This window comes from Agelaius tricolor, unplaced genomic scaffold (assembly GCF_023055355.1).
Source record: "Agelaius tricolor isolate 1412-34295 unplaced genomic scaffold, bAgeTri1.0.p SCAF_17, whole genome shotgun sequence".
NCBI classification, from domain to species: Eukaryota; Metazoa; Chordata; class Aves; order Passeriformes; family Icteridae; genus Agelaius; species Agelaius tricolor.
Genome location: NW_027269277.1, coordinates 11299249 through 11320263, shown reverse-complemented (window position 1 = coordinate 11320263; position 21015 = coordinate 11299249). Strand labels below are relative to the sequence as shown.

General features: G+C 47.0%; 1 protein-coding gene across 2 annotated transcripts in view; it reads left to right on the top strand.

The window, feature by feature from the left end:
• The first annotated feature begins 2590 nt into the window (after positions 1-2590).
• Positions 2591-21015, top strand: part of LOC139597295 (synaptotagmin-like protein 2) — a 32090-nt gene continuing 13665 nt past the window's right edge. The window contains exons 1-7 of one of the 2 annotated variants that reach the window (XM_071442448.1): positions 2591-2756; positions 8989-9126; positions 13195-13724; positions 15847-15998; positions 18874-18967; positions 20044-20134; positions 20310-20403. In XM_071442448.1, coding sequence (XP_071298549.1) covers positions 13624-13724; positions 15847-15998; positions 18874-18967; positions 20044-20134; positions 20310-20403 — 532 coding nt within the window. In that variant the 5' untranslated portion in view covers positions 2591-2756; positions 8989-9126; positions 13195-13623. The remainder of the gene's footprint in view (positions 2757-8988; positions 9127-13194; positions 13725-15846; positions 15999-18873; positions 18968-20043; positions 20135-20309; positions 20404-21015) is intronic. The other variant, XM_071442447.1, reaches the window with a different exon arrangement.

Below are 21015 nucleotides of genomic sequence, written 5' to 3'. Positions count from 1 at the left end.
AAAGAAACACTGAGAGCATTAATCACACTGATATTTACCTTTCAGCTATCTTCTGGCAGCCTTTTGAAAGTCACCGCTAAAAATACTTAAAACCCTCCAAGCTTAATGGGATTTGAGTTAAGAAAAAGGGCAGCACAGAAAGAAAATCCTTAGAACAATGTGTTGTGCCATGGCTGTACTTGCAGAGGTCCCAGTTTAGGTGAGACTACAAAAGGATTGTTCATCTGAACTAGAGGTGCACCTCATCTAAAGGGGAGTCCCACATTGTACTTTGAAAAATTGTGTGGGTTTTGAGGGGCTCATCACTGTGGTGGGAATATGAATGGACAAACCTTTTGGTGGTGGGTTTACCTTGGCTGGATGCCAGGTGCTCACCAAGCTGCTCTATCACTGCCTTCCTCAGCAGGACAAGATGGAGTGCAGGAAAATAAGATGGAAAAAACCCATGGGTCAAGATACAGGCAATTTAATAAAGCAAAAGCAAAGGATGCACATGGAAGTAAAGGAAAACAAAACATTTATTCTCTACTTCCCATCAGCAAGCAATGTCCAGCCACTTTCCAGGAAGCAGGGATTTGTTGCACAGAGCCTTTGTTCTGGAAGAGAAAGGCCATAATAATGAATGACATAGGGGCAGGCAGCAATCAGCATCTCAGACTCAGATGACCTCCTGATGCTTTAAGCTTAATAGCCCAAGTCTTAGACTTGAATCAGCAGTTCATTTTAGGATATGAACTATGAAAGCCTGAATAGAAATCAGCATGTAAATCCAGTTTTTTTCCCACCTCTGCCTACTATTTTAGTGTTTTACATGATTTCTGCCACTTGTTCTCCTGAAGATATTAAAAGACTGGAATGTGAGAAAAGCATGGGAAGCACAGGCTGTGGTAATAAAGTGCATTTCTTCACTGATTTTATAGGCTGTTGTAAAGTCCCCATGTGTCTGTATCTACTCCCTCCCAAGTCACGTTTTTGTCTAGCATTGAGCAGGAGTGGCCAGAAATAAACCCTACACTAAGCTCTTGTTCCTGCCTCCGCTGGAAGCAGAAGCACTGACTGTCCAGCAGCCAGACATTCAAACTCTCAGGGATGTCAAAGTGTGACTGGCTTTGCCTCAGCTTTCTGTGCTGTAGGAGATGAAAACCGGGGGAGCTGCCGTGTCTGTGGTGGTGGGACAGCAGGGACAGTAGGGACAGTAGGGACAGCCATCAGCTGCCAGCTGCATCCTTTAAGGGATGCTCTGCTTTCCTCCCAACGGGGCTCTGGCACTTTGTAAACTGCCCCTGGGGAATGAGCAAGGCGGGCACATTCCCCAGGTCTGCTGTCACCATTAGGTGACATACACTGGTGATCAGGGTCTAAGAAGAAAAAGGTTTTATTTTGTGTGTTCTCTAGCTTATCCACTCTTAAGAAAGCGTGATCTTAAGTCATTAACTACATCACAATAACTTATTGTATTTATTGGTGTAAAGCAATTAGTGTTAATATAATTGGTAATAGTTTAACAAGAATTTAATAAGGCACGTATACACATTTACTACATGCATGTAGTCTAGGTTACAAAGATTTTCATGTATCTTTTCTAATCTGTTCCCATGCTGACGGCTTTATCTTCTTCCTTGCCACGGATACACTCGAAAATCATCAATTATTATTTCTTCTATTAACTCTGCTTTGTTTGCAAGCCAGCTGTCAAGGCCCTCCACAGCCTCCTGGAGCCTCCTGATTTTTCCTCCCCATCTAAGATTTATTAATGTATCCATTACTGTGTCTTCGTGGGAGCAGTGCCCTGGTGGAAGGAGCCACGGAGGCACCGAGGGGGCAGCGTCACACGTCTAGATTGAGTTACCGAGGTAAACAGCAAGGAGTAGAAATCCCAATAAACTGGAATTGCTGGAAATATACCTTCAAATCCTAGTTTGGAGCTTAAATTTTTGCAGGTTTGGGTTAGAACGGGGGCTGGGCAGCTCACTCTTGGTTACCTGCCGGAGTTGAACACTGGCATAGCGCTCCCCAGCATCCCTCTTCGCTCCCTCCTGTCCCCAGGCACAGACCGAGGGAGAGGAACAGGTTTTGTTTCACAAGGAGGCAGCTTTGCCATGCTGAAGGGACATGGGGCGGCTGCTCTGCCTGCTCCGAGAGCCCTGGGGGTGCCTTGCTGCCTACACCTCCCCTGCGAACACCCAATAACTCATATCTGCTCTTACCTTACACCTCTCCTAACACCCTGCCTTTCCAAGGCGGGTCCTGCCCTGGCTGAGAGAAGGGTGGCACTAATTACTTTGTATTAATACACAATAACAGTATTTGGCAAAACTGAAAGGATCCCCAACCCAGGCTGCCTCCAGCCCCTCGCAGGTCCCGCTGACCGGCCTGACCCCCGCCCCTGCTCCTGCTCCGGCCCGGGTTTTCCGTCTGGCTGCCGCCCCGGGATGGGCACTGCCCGCCCCGGGAGGGAGAGCCCGGCCCCGGGAGGGAGAGCCCGGCCCCGGGAGGGAGAGCCCCGATTCGGGACAGATCGCTCCGATCCCGCCCCAAGGACGGATAGCTCCGCCCCGGGAGGGATAGCCCGGCCCCGGGATGGGTAGTCCCGATGCGGGTTGGACAGCCCCGCCCCGGCATAGCCCCGGTCCTGTCCTGGGATGGATAGCCCGTCCCCGGGATTGTTGGCCCGGCCCCGGGGTGGATAGTCCCGATTCGGGATGGACAGCCCCGCCCGGCATAGCCCCGCTCCCGCCCCGCGCCGCCGAGGGCAGGTAAGGGCTGCGGGGCTTCGCCGTGCCGGGCACAGCCCCGGTGTGCGGGGGGGGAGCGGGAGCGCAGCCCCGGCCGGGCTCGGTGCGAGCGCTGCGTGCCCGTGCCCGTGTGCCGGGCACAGCCGCCGCCGGGACACACCGGGACACACCGGGACACACCGGGACACACCGGTGCCTGCCGAGCCTCGCTGGCCGGCCGGGCGGCGCTGGGAGCGGGCGCAGGTGCCGCTCCCCCGGGCCAGCCGAGCCGCGGGTGCCCGGGGGTGCCCGGAGGGGCCGGGGCTTCCCTTCCAGCAGGGTCTGGCCTCGGGGGCACCGTGCGCTGGGCACGCGGGGCCCGGCAGCGGGTGGGAGTGTGGGGCGAGCTGCACGGAGCAGCTGCCGGGCCGGACAGCGGGCAGGACACGGGGACAGCCTCGGTGCCCGTGGCGGGGCGGCAGTGCCGGCGGGGACACGGGCTCCAGCGTGCTCCGTGTGCTCCGCGGCGGCGCTCGGGGTCGGGACGGCGCCCGGCACAGCGGCAGCGCTCGGAGCTGGCCGGGCCTTCCCCAGCCCGGCACGGCACGGCTCGGGGCTGGTTCTGCCCACCGGGCTGCCAGGGCCCTGCCTTGGCACGGGGCATCGGTCCCCTGCGCCTGGCCGGGACTTTGGGCTGTCAAATCAAAGTGTATCTCATCTTGCATTGATGAATTGCCTTTTGCAATTAGTCCCAGAGTGGTTTTTGTCCCATCTATTAAAATGAAGTTTGTGAGGCAGCTGCTGGTTTTCAGAGGGATCACAGAATCAGAATAGTTTGGGTTGGAAGATCATCTCATTCCAAGGCAGGTACACCTTACTCTAGACCAGGCTACTCAAGCCTCATCCAGACTGGCCTTGGACACTGCCAGGGATGGGCCATCCACAAATTTCTCTGTAGAGAAAAATCTGACATAAAAAGCTTTCAAAAAAGGAAAGTCCTAGAAAATAAGGGGTACTTTTGATGATTTATAGTATACTTTTTGTTACTACTTCCCCACTTTGTATTTTAAGTGACTCGTAAAAACATGGAATGTGTAGTGTCACTTCCCTGTGACTTCGGCTGTTTTGTCTTTATTTTCCTAGTCTACCCTCTCTATCCTGGCTTTATTTACTTCCCTGTTCACGCTTCATTGTTGCAAATGCTTGACATGGCAATAAAACCAGCATGTTTTAATTTCTGCTCCCTTTGCAGCCATCTCTCCAGTGTGATCAATGCTGTTGTATAAGTCATGGTAACCTATGACCTGTTTGGTCCTTGTGCCTTTCTTGGATTGCTTTGACACTGAGTCATTTTCACATGAAATAGTTTGCAGTAGAGCTTATTCTCTCCAGCGATGCTGTAAACCATTCTAGGCCCCTGCATCTCTGCCCCTGGGGCAGACCACAGGGCATGGTCAGACAGTGGAGATCTGCTGACCATGCCCTGTGGAACTTGTGTGAGTGAGGGTGTCAGCAGGCAGGAGTTAGCTGGTTCTGAGAGCTGAACTCAATTCCTTTACCTCCCTCCCTGTTCCACCTTTGGCAGAATATCTGAGAAACTCCACGTGGTGACCCAAGTTTCTGCTCTCCTGCACAATTCTGTAATTGAAGTGCAAACTTGGTTTTTTTTTTTCCTCCTGAACTCATAAATTGTATCCCTTTAATGGGCCTCCATCCCTGGGAAAGGAGCAGCCCTTGCCACAGTATGGCACAGTGTGGGACAAAGTGTTCATTGTACACGAGGCTCGCTTTGATTGCATTTAAATCAATATTGTTATCTGCACTCAGAGATGTAGCAGGGGAGTGTGTGGGTTGAGCTGGAGAGAAAAACAAAGCAATGATAAATGTTTGCAACAAAGTTATAAGGAGTACAAGGCGGTCCTGGGGTGTAAACAGGCGTCAGAGCCTGAGGAAAAGAAGGGCTCGTTAGTGACACTTGATTCAAAACTAAGTTACTTTTTTTTTTTTTTTCAAGTTAAACCTAATGGTACAGTTCATCTTGGAGAGCCAAAACAGATGGGATTAGAAACTCACCCAGGGAGGATGCTGCTGGGAACTGCTCTGGGTGGCTGCTTGCTGAGCCTCCATGGCTTCAGGAGCTTCAGCCCAAGCTGTTCCCTTCTTGCAGACCTGCGCTCCCAGGGCTGACTGCACAAAGCAGAGTCACCACTGTGGAGTGTCCCTGGGCAGGCACCTTACCCTCTGCAGCATAATGTGCATTTTACACAACAGCAGCATCATCATACAGCTGTGTCAGGGCAGAATTAGAGTTGTCACTGCTCATATAAAAGCTCCCAATCTTATTCAGCTTAAGCACCTAGAAATAAAACTACATTGTTCAACAGTTCAGATGACCTTGTTATTTTTATCCAAAAAGTCTGTTTTCTCCACCTTCCTTCAAGATTTGCTAAGTATTCATGGAGCTGCACAGATGGAAGAAACACCTTGTCTGTGCAAGGAAGTGGTAGCAGATGATCATCTGGTACTGATTTTATTTTTAGTGATTTAATTAAATCAGTGCAATCTGTGTTTGGACTTCCCACTCAAGTTTGTCTAAACTTTTATGTTAAACTGCACTAAATGACAGGCCATGTCCACATGCAGATTTGTGCTAGTTTAAGCACATCTGTTTATAGCTGTGCTTGTAGCTAATTAACCTACTGCAACTTCGTCCAGTAGAGAGAACCTGCTATGAGAACTGTGGTTTTGTGTTGAAATTAGTGAATCTGATTCACTTTTAATCTCCTTGTGAATTGACACTACCCATCTCTGGTAGAGTCAGCCTCCTCATGGCTGTGGGTGTTGGATGTCACCCTTCACTGGGCAGACTTAAACCTTTCACCTACCTGTAAGCATTGCAGGGGACAGACACTGGAATCAGGTGCATTTTCCTTCTTGTATGCAATGAGTGCTGCCAGGGCCTCCTGTGCCACTCAGGTCATCCTGCTCCTAGAGCGTACACATGGCTGCAGTGGGTGAATAAATGACTGAGTCTGGTTTGCATTGGAAAGTCACATTATTTCTGGAAGGAAAGTGGCCAGTTAAAAAAGAAAATATTCCCATGTATGAATTTGTTTTTTCATGGGACAAGGTGTGTGAAAGCAGGGGATGTGGCAGATCAGACATGGGCTCACTCCCCCTGAGTTTCCTTTCACTGTATGCCAGAGTGACAAAGTAAAACAGCTTTAGTTAAAATTTTAGTGTAGTGCATTTCTGCACTACACTAAAATTTTAACTAAAGCTGAGGCCCAGCACAGACCAGTCTAGGCCTCAGCACATGTTTGGGAGCTAGAAGAGAAAAAGTCATAGATCCCAGATCAGACATGGACTTTGGGCATCAATTTTCTCCCCTTCCATCACAGGGGGGATGACCCCAGCCTCTGGATGCAGACCCTCTTAGTTTTGGCATCAATAAAGAGAAGCTACAGCTTGGTGATTACTTCCTAAGAGTGTTTCTAAAACTCCTTTTCCTGGGTGTTGGAGGGAATTGTACCTGCCAGATATCTCAAACAATGCAATGCACCCTGCTGTTTTACAGTTAACTCAAAACTGGAATGAAGGTATTTCAGAATCATCCAGGCGTGGCTGAGGCTTAAAAATAATCAGTGACCAGAAGGAAGGATCCCTCAGTATGCAAAGTTTCCTAAACAAACAGCACTGTTTTCCCTTGGGATTTATCACCACGCCTCATGCCTTGAGCTCAGCAGGCACAGGAGTACAAAGGAATTGGGCCCTGCATATTTTTAACTTCACCCTGTTACAAAATGAGGCGGTTTTAGCATTGTGTTTTTTTTAAATGAAATGTCTTCTGATCTGGAGGGCTCCTGACCAGGGTAGGTGTTGCAAGCTCACAATTATTGGGGCATGACAAGCAGGGTCAGGAAAGCAATTTAAGACATGTCACCACTGCAGGCAAACATGGAGAAATTATGTTTGGAAGAAAGCACAGTTGAGGTCAGCAAATATTTTTCTGGGTCAAAAATAATAGACAGAAGTTCTCATGGGTGGTTGCTTTTTTCTTCATCTTCCATTTCTGCAGTTGCTTTGTTTGAACTCAGACAAAACTTATATTCCACCTCCCATTTTTCATATTGAAAATATCTGGGTTCTGAGGATGAGTGGGTGACAAAGGACGACAGGGAGAGGATTAATTTAAATACTTGCAATGTTCTAGCTTTAAGCTGCTACTGCTCAGTTTTAGATCCCATCCATTTAATTGTCCTTACCTTCTCAAGTGTAACAGCTGAGGAGATGCTCTTAGGAGCACCCATCATACTAGGTGGCATCTAGAAACCCTGCTAGCAGGACAGCTGAGTTTTAAAAGGTGATGTAGCAAGCCTGTTCTCCCTTGGCTGAGAGGGAAGCCTGGACACCAGGATGTTCTCTGATGGAAATGTCAGTGTGGCAGAAGCACAGCAAGATGTCCATGAGACGCCCTAAGCTAAGCTGTGGGGGTGAAGGGCTGTTACAAACTAATAAATAGGGAATGCAAATCCTCGTGGAACTCGTTTTCTTGAGGACCTAAGTGCAGATTTAGAGCAAAGCTCAGCACAAGCCCCTGCCCCCACCCCAAAGCCATTTAGTGGAGGTGTGGGAGGCTTCCCCCTCGCCTCCAGCAAAGCTCTTGGGAGAGGAATGCCTGGGCTGGGAGTGAGTGGAGGCACAGTGGGTCCAGCAGGGTGACAGAGCAAAGTCTCTGAGGTAAAGCATCCTCTCTGGAGATCCAGCCACCCCTGTTCACTGGGACATTAGGGGATTTCTTGGTGTCCCAGGTGGCTGTGCTTGTTTATTTGTGTTCTGGCAATCTGCAGAATTACAATGAACTACATCCTGCAAGCTCTGCAAATAGTTCCCACCTATGAAATAAACAGAACTCTTAAATATTTAGACTATAGCATTGCATTATCAGTTTATTACCAAGTAAAGGACTTGTTGACCTTAAGGAATCTGAGTCAGACTTCTGTGATGGGTGTTTTTATTTTGGCAATGCTGGTTCTAGGAAGTAATGATTAAGACTGAGAAGCTCAGTCTTTTGTTTACCCTAGGTGGTAACTAAAGGATGGTTCATTTAATTAAAAATGGCTAAAAGGAAGTAAATTGTGTGCAATGCAAATTCCACCCATGCAGTTCCTTGTTAGAAGGAGATGAGTAGAGTTCAGTGGAGATAATTACTCATGTGATGGTTATATTGCATTGTGTAAAAATATAGAGGGGAGCAAAGATCCTAATGCATCCTTAACTGACCCTTCTGTAATGTCCTGGGTCTGGGATGTTCTTTGGAAGCCAAGGTATTTCTGAGGCTGAGTGCAAACAGGCAGAATTCACCCATTTCCTTAGTTAAGCATTCCTCACATGCACTGAACAGGGAGAGTTTGCTCATTTTTTTGGCTTAGCATTGTATTGTTCTAAAATATCTTCTACTGGCTGCTCTTGAGGGGCTGGGCTGGAGACCTGCTTGTTCTGATAAATTCCTGCAATTCCTCTGTGCCATCTCAGGGCCATTCCTGTTCAATGGGCATCCTTCACTAAAGCTGCCTAAGGGGAGGGGGAGGGAAGAGATTTTAATAAAGCAGCAGAGATTCTCCATCATGCTGGATGTTATTGGAAAGTGTGATGTGGAGCAATGACTTGATCTGAGAGAAACCACGCAGGGCTGTGCTCAGAATGAACTGAGCAGTAGTTTTTTTGGTTCTGGGATGCACACTGGAGGGGAGAGCCATCTCTAGGGTCAGAGCTGCTCTCTTCTAGCTCATGGCCTGCCAAAGCTGCCCCCACTGGGGGTTACCAGCAGCACAAACTGCTCTTTGTTCTGTCTGAGGTGGGAATGGCACTCTGTCATGTACAGCCCTCAATGAATAGAGGAAAATATCTCTAAAGTCTGTGAGTAGTTGAGCTTGAGCAATTCTGGCATTTGTACCTGGCATTGCCAGAATTTGGCCTTGACATTTCCTGTGTGATGGTAACAGATGTGTTTGGATGTGGACTGCTCTGGGAGACCACAGTTACCTGCTTTGTTTGAAGTTATTCTTTATCTTATCAGCTGTCTCTCCACCTGAAGGCCATTTGTGTATGACTTAGCTGCTCAGGAGGGCTTTGGGTAGGAGGTTTTTGGGTAGGAGCTGCAGGTCTCTCTCTCTGCAACAAGTCAGACAAAATATCATTGCAGTCAGTGCAGTGACACATTTTTAGTGGAATAGCTTCAGAAAGCAATTAAACAGATTCTCTGTTCTTGTAGTTCACAGCTGTTCTTAGTCAGCAGAGGAGTAGACAGTTCAGAGCTGCAAGTGGTTTATTGCAAATTAGGAGAAAATAATCTACCTTGGAAGAGCTCTCATGATGCTATGGAGTTTCACAACAACTAAACAAAAGGCAGGTATTTTATATATTCATTTCATTACAGTGAGAGGGGAGATGTGAGCACAGAGCAAGAGAAGGAGGGTTGGTGGTGTGAGTGTGGCCACAGGCAGAATAGACTCTTTGCTCTTCAGCCATGTGCCTTCTCCCTGGGACAGCCTTGGCTGCCTTAGGAGCACTGTCCTACTGCCCAGCAATTCCATTCTTTTAGAGCAGTGGCTGTGAGCTTGTGCAATACCTTTCCCATTGGTATTTCTGCACCTTGAGGGCTTGCCTGTGTGTGAAAGGGAGCACTTGGATCAGTTGAGCTGCCACAGGCTAAAGTGGGGCTCACACCTGGCCCTGCAGCTGCAGCTGCCCCATCCCTGGGCTGGGACTGCCCCTTGCCTTGGTGACAGTGGCCAGTGCCAGCCCTGGGCACAAACACAGGGCACCAACAGGGATCACAGCTCCCTCTGCACTGCAGCACCAGGCAGGGACAGACAGCCCAGCCCCACAAAGAGGGTTTAATGCTGGTTTTCAGCCCATCCCTCACACAGAGAAAGACCAGTTTGCTTTTTATTTTTTCTCTGCTGGCAAAGGACATCCATTAAAAATTATAGTATTATGACAGAGAGCATTATAATGGCTGTCACTGTTTTGCCTGATAATAAAAATAAAATAATAGTAAAATAAAAGTAAAAGAATGATGGCAATGTCTCTGCATATTTCACTGATTGCAGAAGCAATCAGATGAGAGGAAGAGTGGGGCTGGACTCTCCAGCATGAGACAGAGAGAGGCACATGGCTGATCATGGGCTCTCTGGGTATGGCAGTTTTGGCACTAAATCTTTCTGGTGCAGTTAACTACAGCACATACTGGGAACTGCAGGGTGACTGTGGGTGCCAGGAGCACATCCATCATTCTTAATACAATGCTGCTCTTGGTTTTGACCTGCCCTCCAGGGGCTGTCTTGACTAATGAGGGTACTGGGAAGTGTCCACACATTGTAAAGCAAAAGAAGGTTATTTCCTTACATTGTGACATGATGTATGATAAAGAGGTATGGACAGCAGCCTTTCCAGCTAGCTGCTATTTTCACTGGGCTATGAATACTCTTGTGAGATCAGTATTATCTGTTCCAGGTTTTGTTATGCTTTGTGTTAGGAGGTTTTCATATCTTTATTACATGGACCTATGTGCAGCTCCAGGTCTAAAGGGTGAGGTGGGTCTAGATGGTCCTGTGCTCACCTAGGTCACGGAATGGGGTCTTGACTACCAATCTGTCAGGTTACAGTTCCTAAATTCCTTCTCTCCCTTTATATGCCACTCAGTGTCTACCCAATAAAATCTGCTTGGCTTGTGGTATATGTTATAAATCTGTGCATGTCCAAGTGCTGAGGAAGATGTGCAGCAATTTGAAGGAAAGGTGCATGATGAGAAATCAGAACCAAGATTGGAGTGCCCTGCAGATGGCCTACAAATAATTTGTGTCTGTAGGAGATGTCAGCAAGGGCACTGAGCTGTACTGGGTATCTGAGCAGTTCATGCTTTAGTTCTGCAGAGCATTACCATAGTTCTGAGCTCAGTTAAGCCTCCCAGAAATAAAATGAAAATGCAGCACAAAGAAGGTGTCAGCCCCTTCAGCATCTGCCTTTCTGAAAGGGGATGTTTCACACCTGCCAGGCCAAGCAAGCTTTTAATTTTTATCTGATCAAACTGTTTGAAAGAGAGTTACTTTAAAAAACCCAAACAGCTTCTGGAACAGCCTTCTCCAGTACTCTGTACCTGCCAGCTCATTCTTATCCTCCATCTATGGCACTTTCAGACCCAGGTGAGCATTAGCACCCTGTCCCTTGCTGCTCTGCAGCTCAGTGGTCCATGGAGGGCTCTCCTGTGGAGCCTCTGCACTGCCCAAGACACATATGGGGCACCCATCAGAGGCTGCCCAGGCTCAGTGGGGCAGGGACAGCCCTGTGGCCATGCTGCAGATGGAGATCATTCCCCAGGCTTGTTAATTCCTGCAGGCTGGGGCAGCAGCTTTGCAGCTCCTGACACTTCCAGCAGAGCCTCCAGCTCTGGTGGAGCAGTCTCCTGGAGCAGCTCCCTTTCCCACAGCAGGTGCATCAAGTGGTTTGATTTTTAACTATATAAACAAAAGGAGTTGGATCTTGGTTTCTGTTAACCTTTTCCTTCTAATGTAGGTATTTCAGTGAGAGAAAACATTTTCATGGGGAAAAAAAGGACTCTTTACAAAGAAGTAGCCTTTTTCTCAAGATGTAGCCTTTATTTTTAATTGACTGCCATACTGATGAATAAATATGAGTCTTCTCTGAAAATATTTTCTGAAGTAGTTTCAGCCCACGTGTCATGGGGTTTGTTAAAAATAAATAAAAGTTCTTGAGAAGCAAATACTGTGATATGTCCCTAGATACCTTTTCAAAAATAAAATCTGTCCCAGAAAATTCTGTGAATGTCTTTGTGGAAGCAGGATTGTGCCTGAGAGCCAGAGAGGAGTAGATGGAACTAAGCATGGAAGAGCCATGCCAAGCTGGAAGAAATGTAGGTTTAAACAGTAGAGATTCACCAGGGCTTTTTATTATTGTTTCTGTTTAAACTATTTAGAGTGGTATGGATAGTTTGTCACATGATAAAGGCTATATTGTAGTGTGACAAGCACAGCCATTCTTGCCTTAAGAAGTAGGAAATGTTGTTTCCTTTCCTCCAGCAATTTTTTACAAAAACAATAACAGTTTTTATGACAATGCCATTCCTTTATTAGCTTTTTCCTGCAGTGTTCTGAGGGTTTTATTTGTAAACATTATGGTCAGATGCCTGTTCTTTCTTTTAACACATTGTTACACCATTACAAAAAGCACAAACATTTGTGAGTTTATCATCTGTAAAATAAGGTAAGTCTGTGAAATGATGTCACATGATGAGCAAAGTTCACCGGTTCTCAGCTTTGGATGGGTTCCTTGATGAAAGAGGTGCACCATGTCCAGTCCAAAGTGACAAAACTTATGAAGATGCCAGCTTTGAGGGATCTGAAGGAGCTGTGGCTGGTTAACATGGAGGCAGAGGTGTCCAGCCCAGTGAGGATGGCTGCAAGGGGATAATTCCTGTGTTGACAATCAGGGGGCTGACAATCAGGTAGCAATGGGAAGAAGTTTCTTGCTGACAGCAAAGCACTGAAATAGGTGGCCTGAAAGGGCTGAGGTTGGTATCCTCAAAGTCACAGATTAGAAACTAAGGGTGATACAAGCTTTGAGGTTAGGGAATGGGCCTGATGACCTTCAGATCATGTTTGCCATGAAAGATGGGATTTATTGATTTTTAATGATCTGACTCCCAAGGCTGTGGCTTTGGAAGAAACAGCAAAGTATCATGAAACCCACAAACACCTGAAAGGTTTGCAAACAGTAGAAAAATTGAGTGAGGTAGAAACTGCCTACATGGACAGGAGCAGAACTTTTCCTCCCTCAAAGGTGGGCCTTACTGCCCTCAAGTTGGCCGGGAGAGAGGAAAAGCAATAAAGTGGCAAGGCAGTGCTTGTTTTACCTTTCCTCCACGCCCTGCAGCCTCTGGCTATTTTCACTGTCTTTTGAAACACAAAGTGATCTGCACCAGTAGTGTTTGAATAGCAAATATCAGTGCAGCTTAAAGCAAAGGGCACACATATTAGGAAATGAGCAGCCCCTGGTATTTCATAGCATAACATGCAGCAGAAATACTTGCAGGTTGCTGTTCTGTCATCTTCTGATTGCTTTACAAAGGTTGGCTGCTTATCCTTGGTCTCATTTAGGGCATAAAGAAGTGAGGATAAGAAGAATGGAGGTAAAAAGCAAGCAAGCAATTTGGTAATTTATATACATATTTTGTTTGTAGCATGCTGATTTGACTGTTTATCTGTTAGTAGGAAAGGGCTAAAATAAAACATTGTCTTGGTTAGGTTAATACCACGTGAGGAGCTCTAGGACAGGGAGGAAAGTAGGGCAGCTTGTTTTGGAACTTGTGCTGGAGAACAAATAGAAACCCCCAATGTACACATTCACTTGCCATATGTCACGCTTATCTGAAAGGCATCTCGGTGCTGTTCCTTTGCAGGGATGCTTGAACTCCACAGAGCAGACTTCCCTGCCGAGGAGAGCACATGCCAGAGCTGCTGGGGCTGCAGTGGGTGAGAGGAGCTTCGGTGCCTGTTGAGGCAGGAGCTGCTCCTTCCCCCGCTCCCCTCTGTGACTGACGCTGGCACCGGAATCGCTGCGACTGAGCCTGAGGAAAAGCAAAGGAGCCTGACTTGCTGAGAGAATTTTTCTGGCAGGGGAAGGCATGCAGTGCAAAGAGCTGTGCCAGCCCAGAGCCTGCAAGTCCAGGTGCTAGGGTGAGTTCCACCCAAGCCATGCTGTGGTGACTCCTTTCTCTGCACCCGCATCTTGCTCGGCACCAGGGCTGTGAGCGGCTGCCCATGGCCCTGGGCTGGATTAGTGCCTGCTCTGAGTCCCCTTGAGCCATCTGAAGAAGATTGTAGGGAAGATGTTGGACTTGAGCTTCCTGACCGAGGAGGAGTATGAAAAGCTGATGAAGGTTCTGCAGAGAGATGCAGAGCTGAAGAAGAAGGATGGGGATCGTATCAGGTGAGAGAGTGTGTGATGGCAGGGTGTGAGCTTCCCTTGGGGGAGACTTTTTCACTTCTTTGAGAGAGGAGCATGTGTGTGGGTGCAGGTTGCAGCAGTGCTGTCCCTTTTGCTCAGATCCTGATAGATCTTTTCATTGTACCTGGTCTTTCTCAGCCATTCTTCTGTTGCTGCTGTCCTCTCCTGGCAGGAGGGGATTCTCCTTTTGAGTTCATCATCAGCCCTCAGAGATGCCAAGGGCAGTCACCCCTTTCCTGCTCGGTGGGGGAAGATGCTGATTTCTTGGTGGCAGAGGTCTGAGCAGGGGAGCAGCTGCTACCTTGTTTTACTCACCTGGTAGCACAGAAAGGCCATAGTGTGTTTTAAAATGAGATTTTACAAAATGAGGTTTTACATCCCCTTCTCTGTTGCCCCGTGTCTTTTTGAGGTGGGTGTGTGTGCACCATCTGTCAGACAGAGAGGGGTGATTAGAGGGTACATGATCTGCCAGAGGTTTGCAGGGACCTGTTCCAGAGCCAGGGGTTCTGGCTCAGTGCAGCTCCTCTGCCACTGGCCATCCTGGAGCTCAGGTCTGCTTGATCAGGATTGCTTGTTGCTGCTGTTGCTTTTTAAATGCCAGCCATTAGACCATCTGGGCTGACAGTGTGCACCACGCTCAGGGAGCTGGCACTGAATTCTCCATGGCAAGAAATTAGTAACTCAGTGGGTGTGGGTGGCACTGTGCCAGTTTACCCCAGCTAAGGATGCGAGTCTTCCATTTGCTGTTGAGCCAAAAAAAGAGTAATCCCTGTACAGAAAGGCTGCTCAAGGCTTGAAGAGGGAGCAGGAAGCTTTGCTGCTCCTGGGACCCTGTGTGCCCTGGCCTCTGCTTGGAGGTGGGAGCTGAGGAAACAACTGGAAGCCAAAGCCTGGACTTGAGGTGTTTGTGTCTGCATGCTCTTCTTACCTCTCCTCTGAGTTGTAACAATTTCAAAAAAGCTTGTTTTTATTTCTTTTGGGTTTTGTTTGTTTGTTTCTGAAATGAAATATATTTTCCCTCTGAAATGGAGGTTTGGTAAAAAGAATGTTTGGGTTATTTTGGTTTTGTTTCACTTCTCTTTGAAAGCTGTTGCACAGGAGGCTTTGATTTGGGGGTGAAGTGAATTAGGTCCTGCTCAGAGCCCCTTGCTGTCAATTTGGCCACCTGCAGTAAGACATGTTTGGTTTCAACACAACCTGCCTGCTAAATGAAGTCAATGGCATTTCCTTGATGTGCTGCCAGCAAGATTAAAATGACTATTTCCTCTGGCCCAGCACCTTGAGACCTTCATGGAGGCAGTGCAGCCCTGGAGTAGATGGGAGCTTCTGTTGAGTCCCCAGCATGGCCTGCAGAGGCTTGAGCCCAGTTATCCCTGCTCCCTCCTGGCCTTTAGGCAGCCAAATGTGACCCTTCCAGGAACCCACCCTGACCTGTGCTGAGCTGTGCCAGCTGAAAGGCAGCTAATTCAGGAAGCCATGGTGAGGAGGATTAGAGTACAGAGCACTGACAGGTTTAGGTGCCAAAAACCAGCCCTGGGTGTGCCCAAGAGAGGAACAGTAGGAGAAGCCATGCCTAGGAGGGAGAGCTAACTGTGCAAGTGCCAAAATAGGTGTGGCAGGGGGAGCAGGGAGAGGAGAAGTGCCCAGGGAGAGTGCTGCAGGGACAGGTGGCTTCCCTAAATATCATTATTTATTTCTGTGGTTTACAGCAAATTTGATCCAAAAGGTTTTGCCATAAATAGATTAATAAACAAATAAAATGGAGAAGTGCAAGACAGATAAACAGCCCCACCCCTTCCTTAACCCTCAGGGCAGCCAAGCAAGTGGACAAATCTCCTTGCCAGGTGAATGATTTGGATTTGTGAAATTTGGAAGAGGTGAAAGCCTGTGTTTACAAGGTGCTGTTACCATTTCAGATAAAGAGTAAATCAGGTGTTTACTTCCTGCTGTTCTAATGCTGGTTTGGCTCTAGTAATTGCAGAGAATAATCTCTGGATCCTTCATAGTGTCAGACAGGTGAACCCATGGACATTTAGCAAAGGTAGCTCAGGGGAAGTGGAAACCTGGAAGATCTGTTTGGTGATGTGCTTGCCCTGCCTTTCAGGAGGATTCAAGGCTCCATCACAGATGAAAAGAAGAAGAAGTTTGTGACAGGGGAATGGTTTTCAGAAGTGAAGGCAAAACGGTTCCAGGAAGACTTGGCAGGGCCAGATCTCCTTCGGGCATCCATTAGAAGGAAAAAGGGCAAACCAGAAAGTGAGTATGTTAGTGCACATCTTCCCCAAACAAACTGCTGGACCAGAAAAACATTGGTGCCATTGGGTGGGAGGGGTGGGAGTCTCCCTGTACTGGCAGTCTGTTGAGAAACAGTCGTGTTGTGATAAGGGGATTCTCATCTATGTTTTCAGTACCAGAAAAACATCCCTTGTTATCAAAATCAGGATCCAAAGAAAAAATTACAGTGTGGCTGAGAAGCACATTATTCCTTTTTCAACTTTTTTTTTCTTCCCTTTTTCCTCTGTTTGTATTCTCAGACTTATTTTGGTAAAGCTCAGGTATAACATGGGACTTTATTCCTTCCTCTTACTTTTTCCTCTTACTGCCATTTTACATTACTGGTTGTGCATCAAGATTCTGCAGCTAATATATTCACCTTAGATGAGATAAGGGCCTTTGCTTGCCATATTGACACCTTTTTCCTTCCCCTGGAAAGATCAGTCATTCACCTCTGCTGGCTTTCAAGGTGATGAAGGGCTGCATGTTCCTTTAGTCAAATCTGTGTTCATAACTCCTGATTTGAGTCTTTGGACTTAACTCTGTGTTAGGGAGGGAAATGAAAAAATTCCTTCATGGAAAAGCCCTGCTGAGATAATTTCTGGCATTCCCTTTGCAAGGTAAGTGGGCTGAAGAGGGGTGGAAATTTGTGCTTGCAAAGGAAAATTCCCAGTGATCTTTTCTGGAGGAGGGCTTTAGCCTTCAGAAGGGAGGGTTGTGGGGATCCCTGAGGGTTTTCACAGTTGGTATTGATTGTAGTAGGAAAACAATAGTCATGGGCAGTAATACAGATCTATAAAACAGATAGATACCCTGTATTTACACTACAGCCTGCAGAGCAGCACAGATGGATGAATTTGATGATAACTTCTTGAGCTTATGTGCAATTCTTGAGGGCTAAAAATCACCTACAAGAGAGACCATTTTATCCACCTGCTGTGGCAAGTGATGCACAGTTAGTTACCCATGTCCCAGGCACTAAGAGTCTTTGTTTTAGAGTGGTAGGAAATGAGTAAAAGTGTTAGAGCAGGAGTGCCTGCCAATTTTATACACATGTATAAAAATGCATGTATGGGCAAGTTAAACTGGTCAGGCCACTCCTGATTTCTGTTGGAATTTGCTTCTTATATTGTCTCATCCCAAAGTTAGCAAAGGCATATGGCTTGTCTTGATGGATTGTAATGCACTAAACTGTTTGTGGTGATAGGAGCCAGGTGTAGCTGTGGCAGGGGCTGAGCCATTTTTAGGGCAGGGATTTGGATGGGTGGGAGTGAAGGCTTCCTGTTGCCTCTGCCAGGCAGGAATGAGGAGCTCTGTCTGAGGGGGAAGTGTCAGTGAAGAGCAAGTACAACACAGAGCCTTTGCAAGTGGGATGAGAAATGAATACAGTCTTTGGTTGTCAAGGTCTTTTCAGCCATGACAGGGACAGGGAAAGTGTGGGAGCTCTGTGTTTGGGTCCTTTCCTTCCAGCACAGCTACCTGCTGGCACCTCCCTCCCCAGGTCTGAGGAAGAAGAGGAGGATGTGGCTCACTGTATCAATAAATCTGCTCAGTGTGCCCTGCTGTGCCTGCACGTGCCATGGCCAGCACGTGCCACCACCCATGCCTGGGGTTCTCTCTCCTAAAACAATGTTCAGTGGTGCTTTGTGCACATCAGTGTTGGCATGGGCAGGACAGTCCCTCTCTCAGAAACATGCTCTCTAAAACTGGCTCATTCCTACACAACCAGGCTCTTGTTTTTCAGCAGGAGCAGTTCCCTGACTTCCACTGCTCTGGAAACCACAGGGCCCCCCAGCTTCCCCCGCTGTGTGCCAGACATGCAGCCCTAATGCCGCAGCTCTGAGCAGGCCAGGGCAGGAGGATTGGGAATGCAGCATTTTTCTCCATAGGAGTGCACAGGCAGGGGGGAGTGAATCTTTGGATATGGCTGTGACTTGCAGACTGACCCTGCTGGATGGCACCACCAGGCAGTGTTGAGTTTTGAGCTTCTCACCATAGGAGTGGCCTGCTCTTGGGCTTCAGGAGGTTTTCCAACCAGATAACAAGCAAGGCTGTACTGTTTAATATTACTTCTGAATCTTCTGAACTTCTTTTTCTACTGAATTGTTTAATGAAATATATCCTAAAATGGTTTGTCAGTTCTTGTAATAGGTAAATTTTCTCTTTAAAATAGACCTAGCTGCATGAATAAATATGTGCAGATCTTGTTGACCAGACTAAGGTTACTTTTTATTATCTGTTTGAGAGTTTAATCCTTTTGGTTTTGCAGTAGCAAGAAAACCCATTTGCTAACAAAATATCTAATACAGCATTATACCCTGCAGTCTGCTGTAAAAGTTACCATCCTCTGTTGTTTTTAATTTGGGGTCTCTGGGAGCTCACAAGATATAGCTGGGCCTTGTGCCAGTAAAAATAACAGGGATCTCCTCATTAACTGTATTGGCCTCCTCCTTTGTTTGCCAAGATCGGATGACTTGAGTCAAAACAGGAAATGGCTGAATTTAAATCCTGGAACAGATTAACTTTATTGACAGTCAGTGGCAGCATCCTGTGGAGGTTTCCAGTGATGTGACAGCTCCTGGAACAAGTCAGGCATTGGGCAGCTTTGTCCTCTTGGACCTGCGGGGTCTGGAAGTGCCTTTGCTGCCCTGGAACCACCCCAGCCTTGAGGAGAGCAGACAGAAGCCCTGAAAACCCTCTGAAAACCCCTGAAAACCCTCTCCACTTAAACCCCCAGGGATTGTGCTGGTGGGACTCTTTTTCATTGGGCAAAGCATTTTCTTACCCCAAACAAAACACACCAAACATGGCAAGTTTAATGAAATGTCATTTCTCAGATGTCTCTGTTGTATTACAGATGAGGACAAGAGGCACATCCAGACAAGTCTGGAAAGCAAAGCTGCCCCAGTTCCTGCCTTTCCTGAGGACATTGCTGGTGCAGGAGAGGGAAGGTAACTCTGCTGCATGTGCAGTGCTCAGGCTGCTGCTCTTACTTCTAATGAGAATTGAATGCTACCCATTAAACCCTGGTCTCTAACTGAGTTTCCAAGACTCTATAAGTAATAAGTTCTATAGGGTATTTTTTAGGTCCTTCTTCTAGAAATTGTCAGAATATCAATCCACCCCTAATAATCAAGTGCTAATGTACTTATCCCACAAAGGTCTTTTCCTGCATGATTTGATAAGGGATCAGTAAAATGGAAGCTGTCTCTAATGCCAGGATGTGCTGGTTAGTTTTTCAAAGTAATTATGGTTTTATTTGTTTAATTTTTGCTATGGAGCAACACTAACAAAATGAATGGTTTGAGGAAACTGCTCATTTCCTGCTGGTGCCAACCTTTGTGTCCAGTGCTCAGCACTCTCCATCAAGGCTTGGTAGGATTTCACGTTGTGCTGACTGAGCAGAAACATCCATTATAAAAGCACTCCAGTGAGCAAGTCAGTGACCTCACTCAATATCCATGGACTATGGAGAGCATTTAAAATATTCACATATTCATGTATTATTGTTTCCATCGTATTTGCCTTTTTTTTTTTTGTCAGCAGAATGAAGAATCATTCTCCACAGGTGGCAGTTGCTCCAGTTAAATATTAAATATGGGCTTTGACAACACTTGGAAGCCTCTTGCAGCTGATTAGTGGGTGTTGTTTAATGAAGGACCCAGAGGCAACAGGCCCTAGGTACTCCTGCTTTGCTGGCACAACACCCAGTGGGTTTTTGCAGGGGGTTGGTTAAATCCTGAAAAGCTAGCTTTGTTTTTCTCATTCCGTCTTAAGCAAGGTGTGGCCTGTTCCTTCCTGGGCCATAGCACAGAAATGTCTCTCCCTTCTGCATGGCCCTTGGGCTCTTCTGGCACCTCCCAGAAGGGGAAAGTCTGAATAAACTTAGTAGTTGACACACATTGTTTTTAGTGAGCAAGTTCTGCATCTGAGCAGAACTGAGGTGGTGTTGAAGACTGCTTGAGCACCCAAACAGGCACATCATTACCACAGACCTCCTTGTTCAGACATTTCTCCTCTCCCACAGATCCAGTACACCTACTCTTGAAACCACAGAGCAGAAAATTCTGCCAAAACCGAAGCCAAGACTTCCTGTCCAGTTGTCTGCATCATACAAGGTAGTACAGGCACAGCCTCTGCACTTTGTTTTGTTACTCCTTGAGGTTTCACACAATCTATACCTGCTGACAGGGGCTCCACAGGCTGCCTGCCCTGGCGTCTCTGCTCAAATAAAACACATTTTTTCCAGCTTTACCAGTATTTATACACTGATAAGATTTGTTTTCTATTCAGAGTTCCAGCATACATGATGTCTCATCCTCGGAGAGTGACACAGGAACAAGTCCAATTGTGACTGCAACAAACAGCTTTCATTTGTCTGGAAAAGGTAAGTTTTTTGTTCAGTGAGCTATTGGTGCTTTTGTCACTCACATCAAACACCAAGAGACAAGATGTTTTTCAGTGTGTGTACAAATAAATAACAAAGAGTACCTTGGCATATAAGAATGGGCTGCCAACGCTTTGTGAATTGCAGGCAGGGCAGCAGGGACCAAGGGAGAAAGCAAACTGATGAAATTTCTCTGGGCTCTCAGTACATATTGAACTGAGTGCTTGGCTCTCAGCTCTTTAATCCAGAAGAGGACTTACCCCTCTCTTTCCAGCATTGACTGCATAGTGTAGTTCTGGAACATAGCAAATAGCCAGCAGGGAAGCTGTCAAATTGAAAGGGAACCTGCAAACAAATCCACAACTCACAGCAGCAGTTTAGAGCTCAGTGGATTTTCTCAGTGCCCTGTTGCAGGGAGAAGGACTGGGGTTTTCAGGGCTTTCTTCAGATGGAAGGGAGCTTTCTAGAGTCTGAATATGGAAAAGAACTAGGAATATATTGATGATTTCTAAAAATTCCCTGTGTCTTCTCATTGAGAAATTGCAGCCCAGACCTTCCAGGGAGGTTGGATATGATGCAGTGGGATCTGAGCATTTGTTGTTGTTGTTGTAG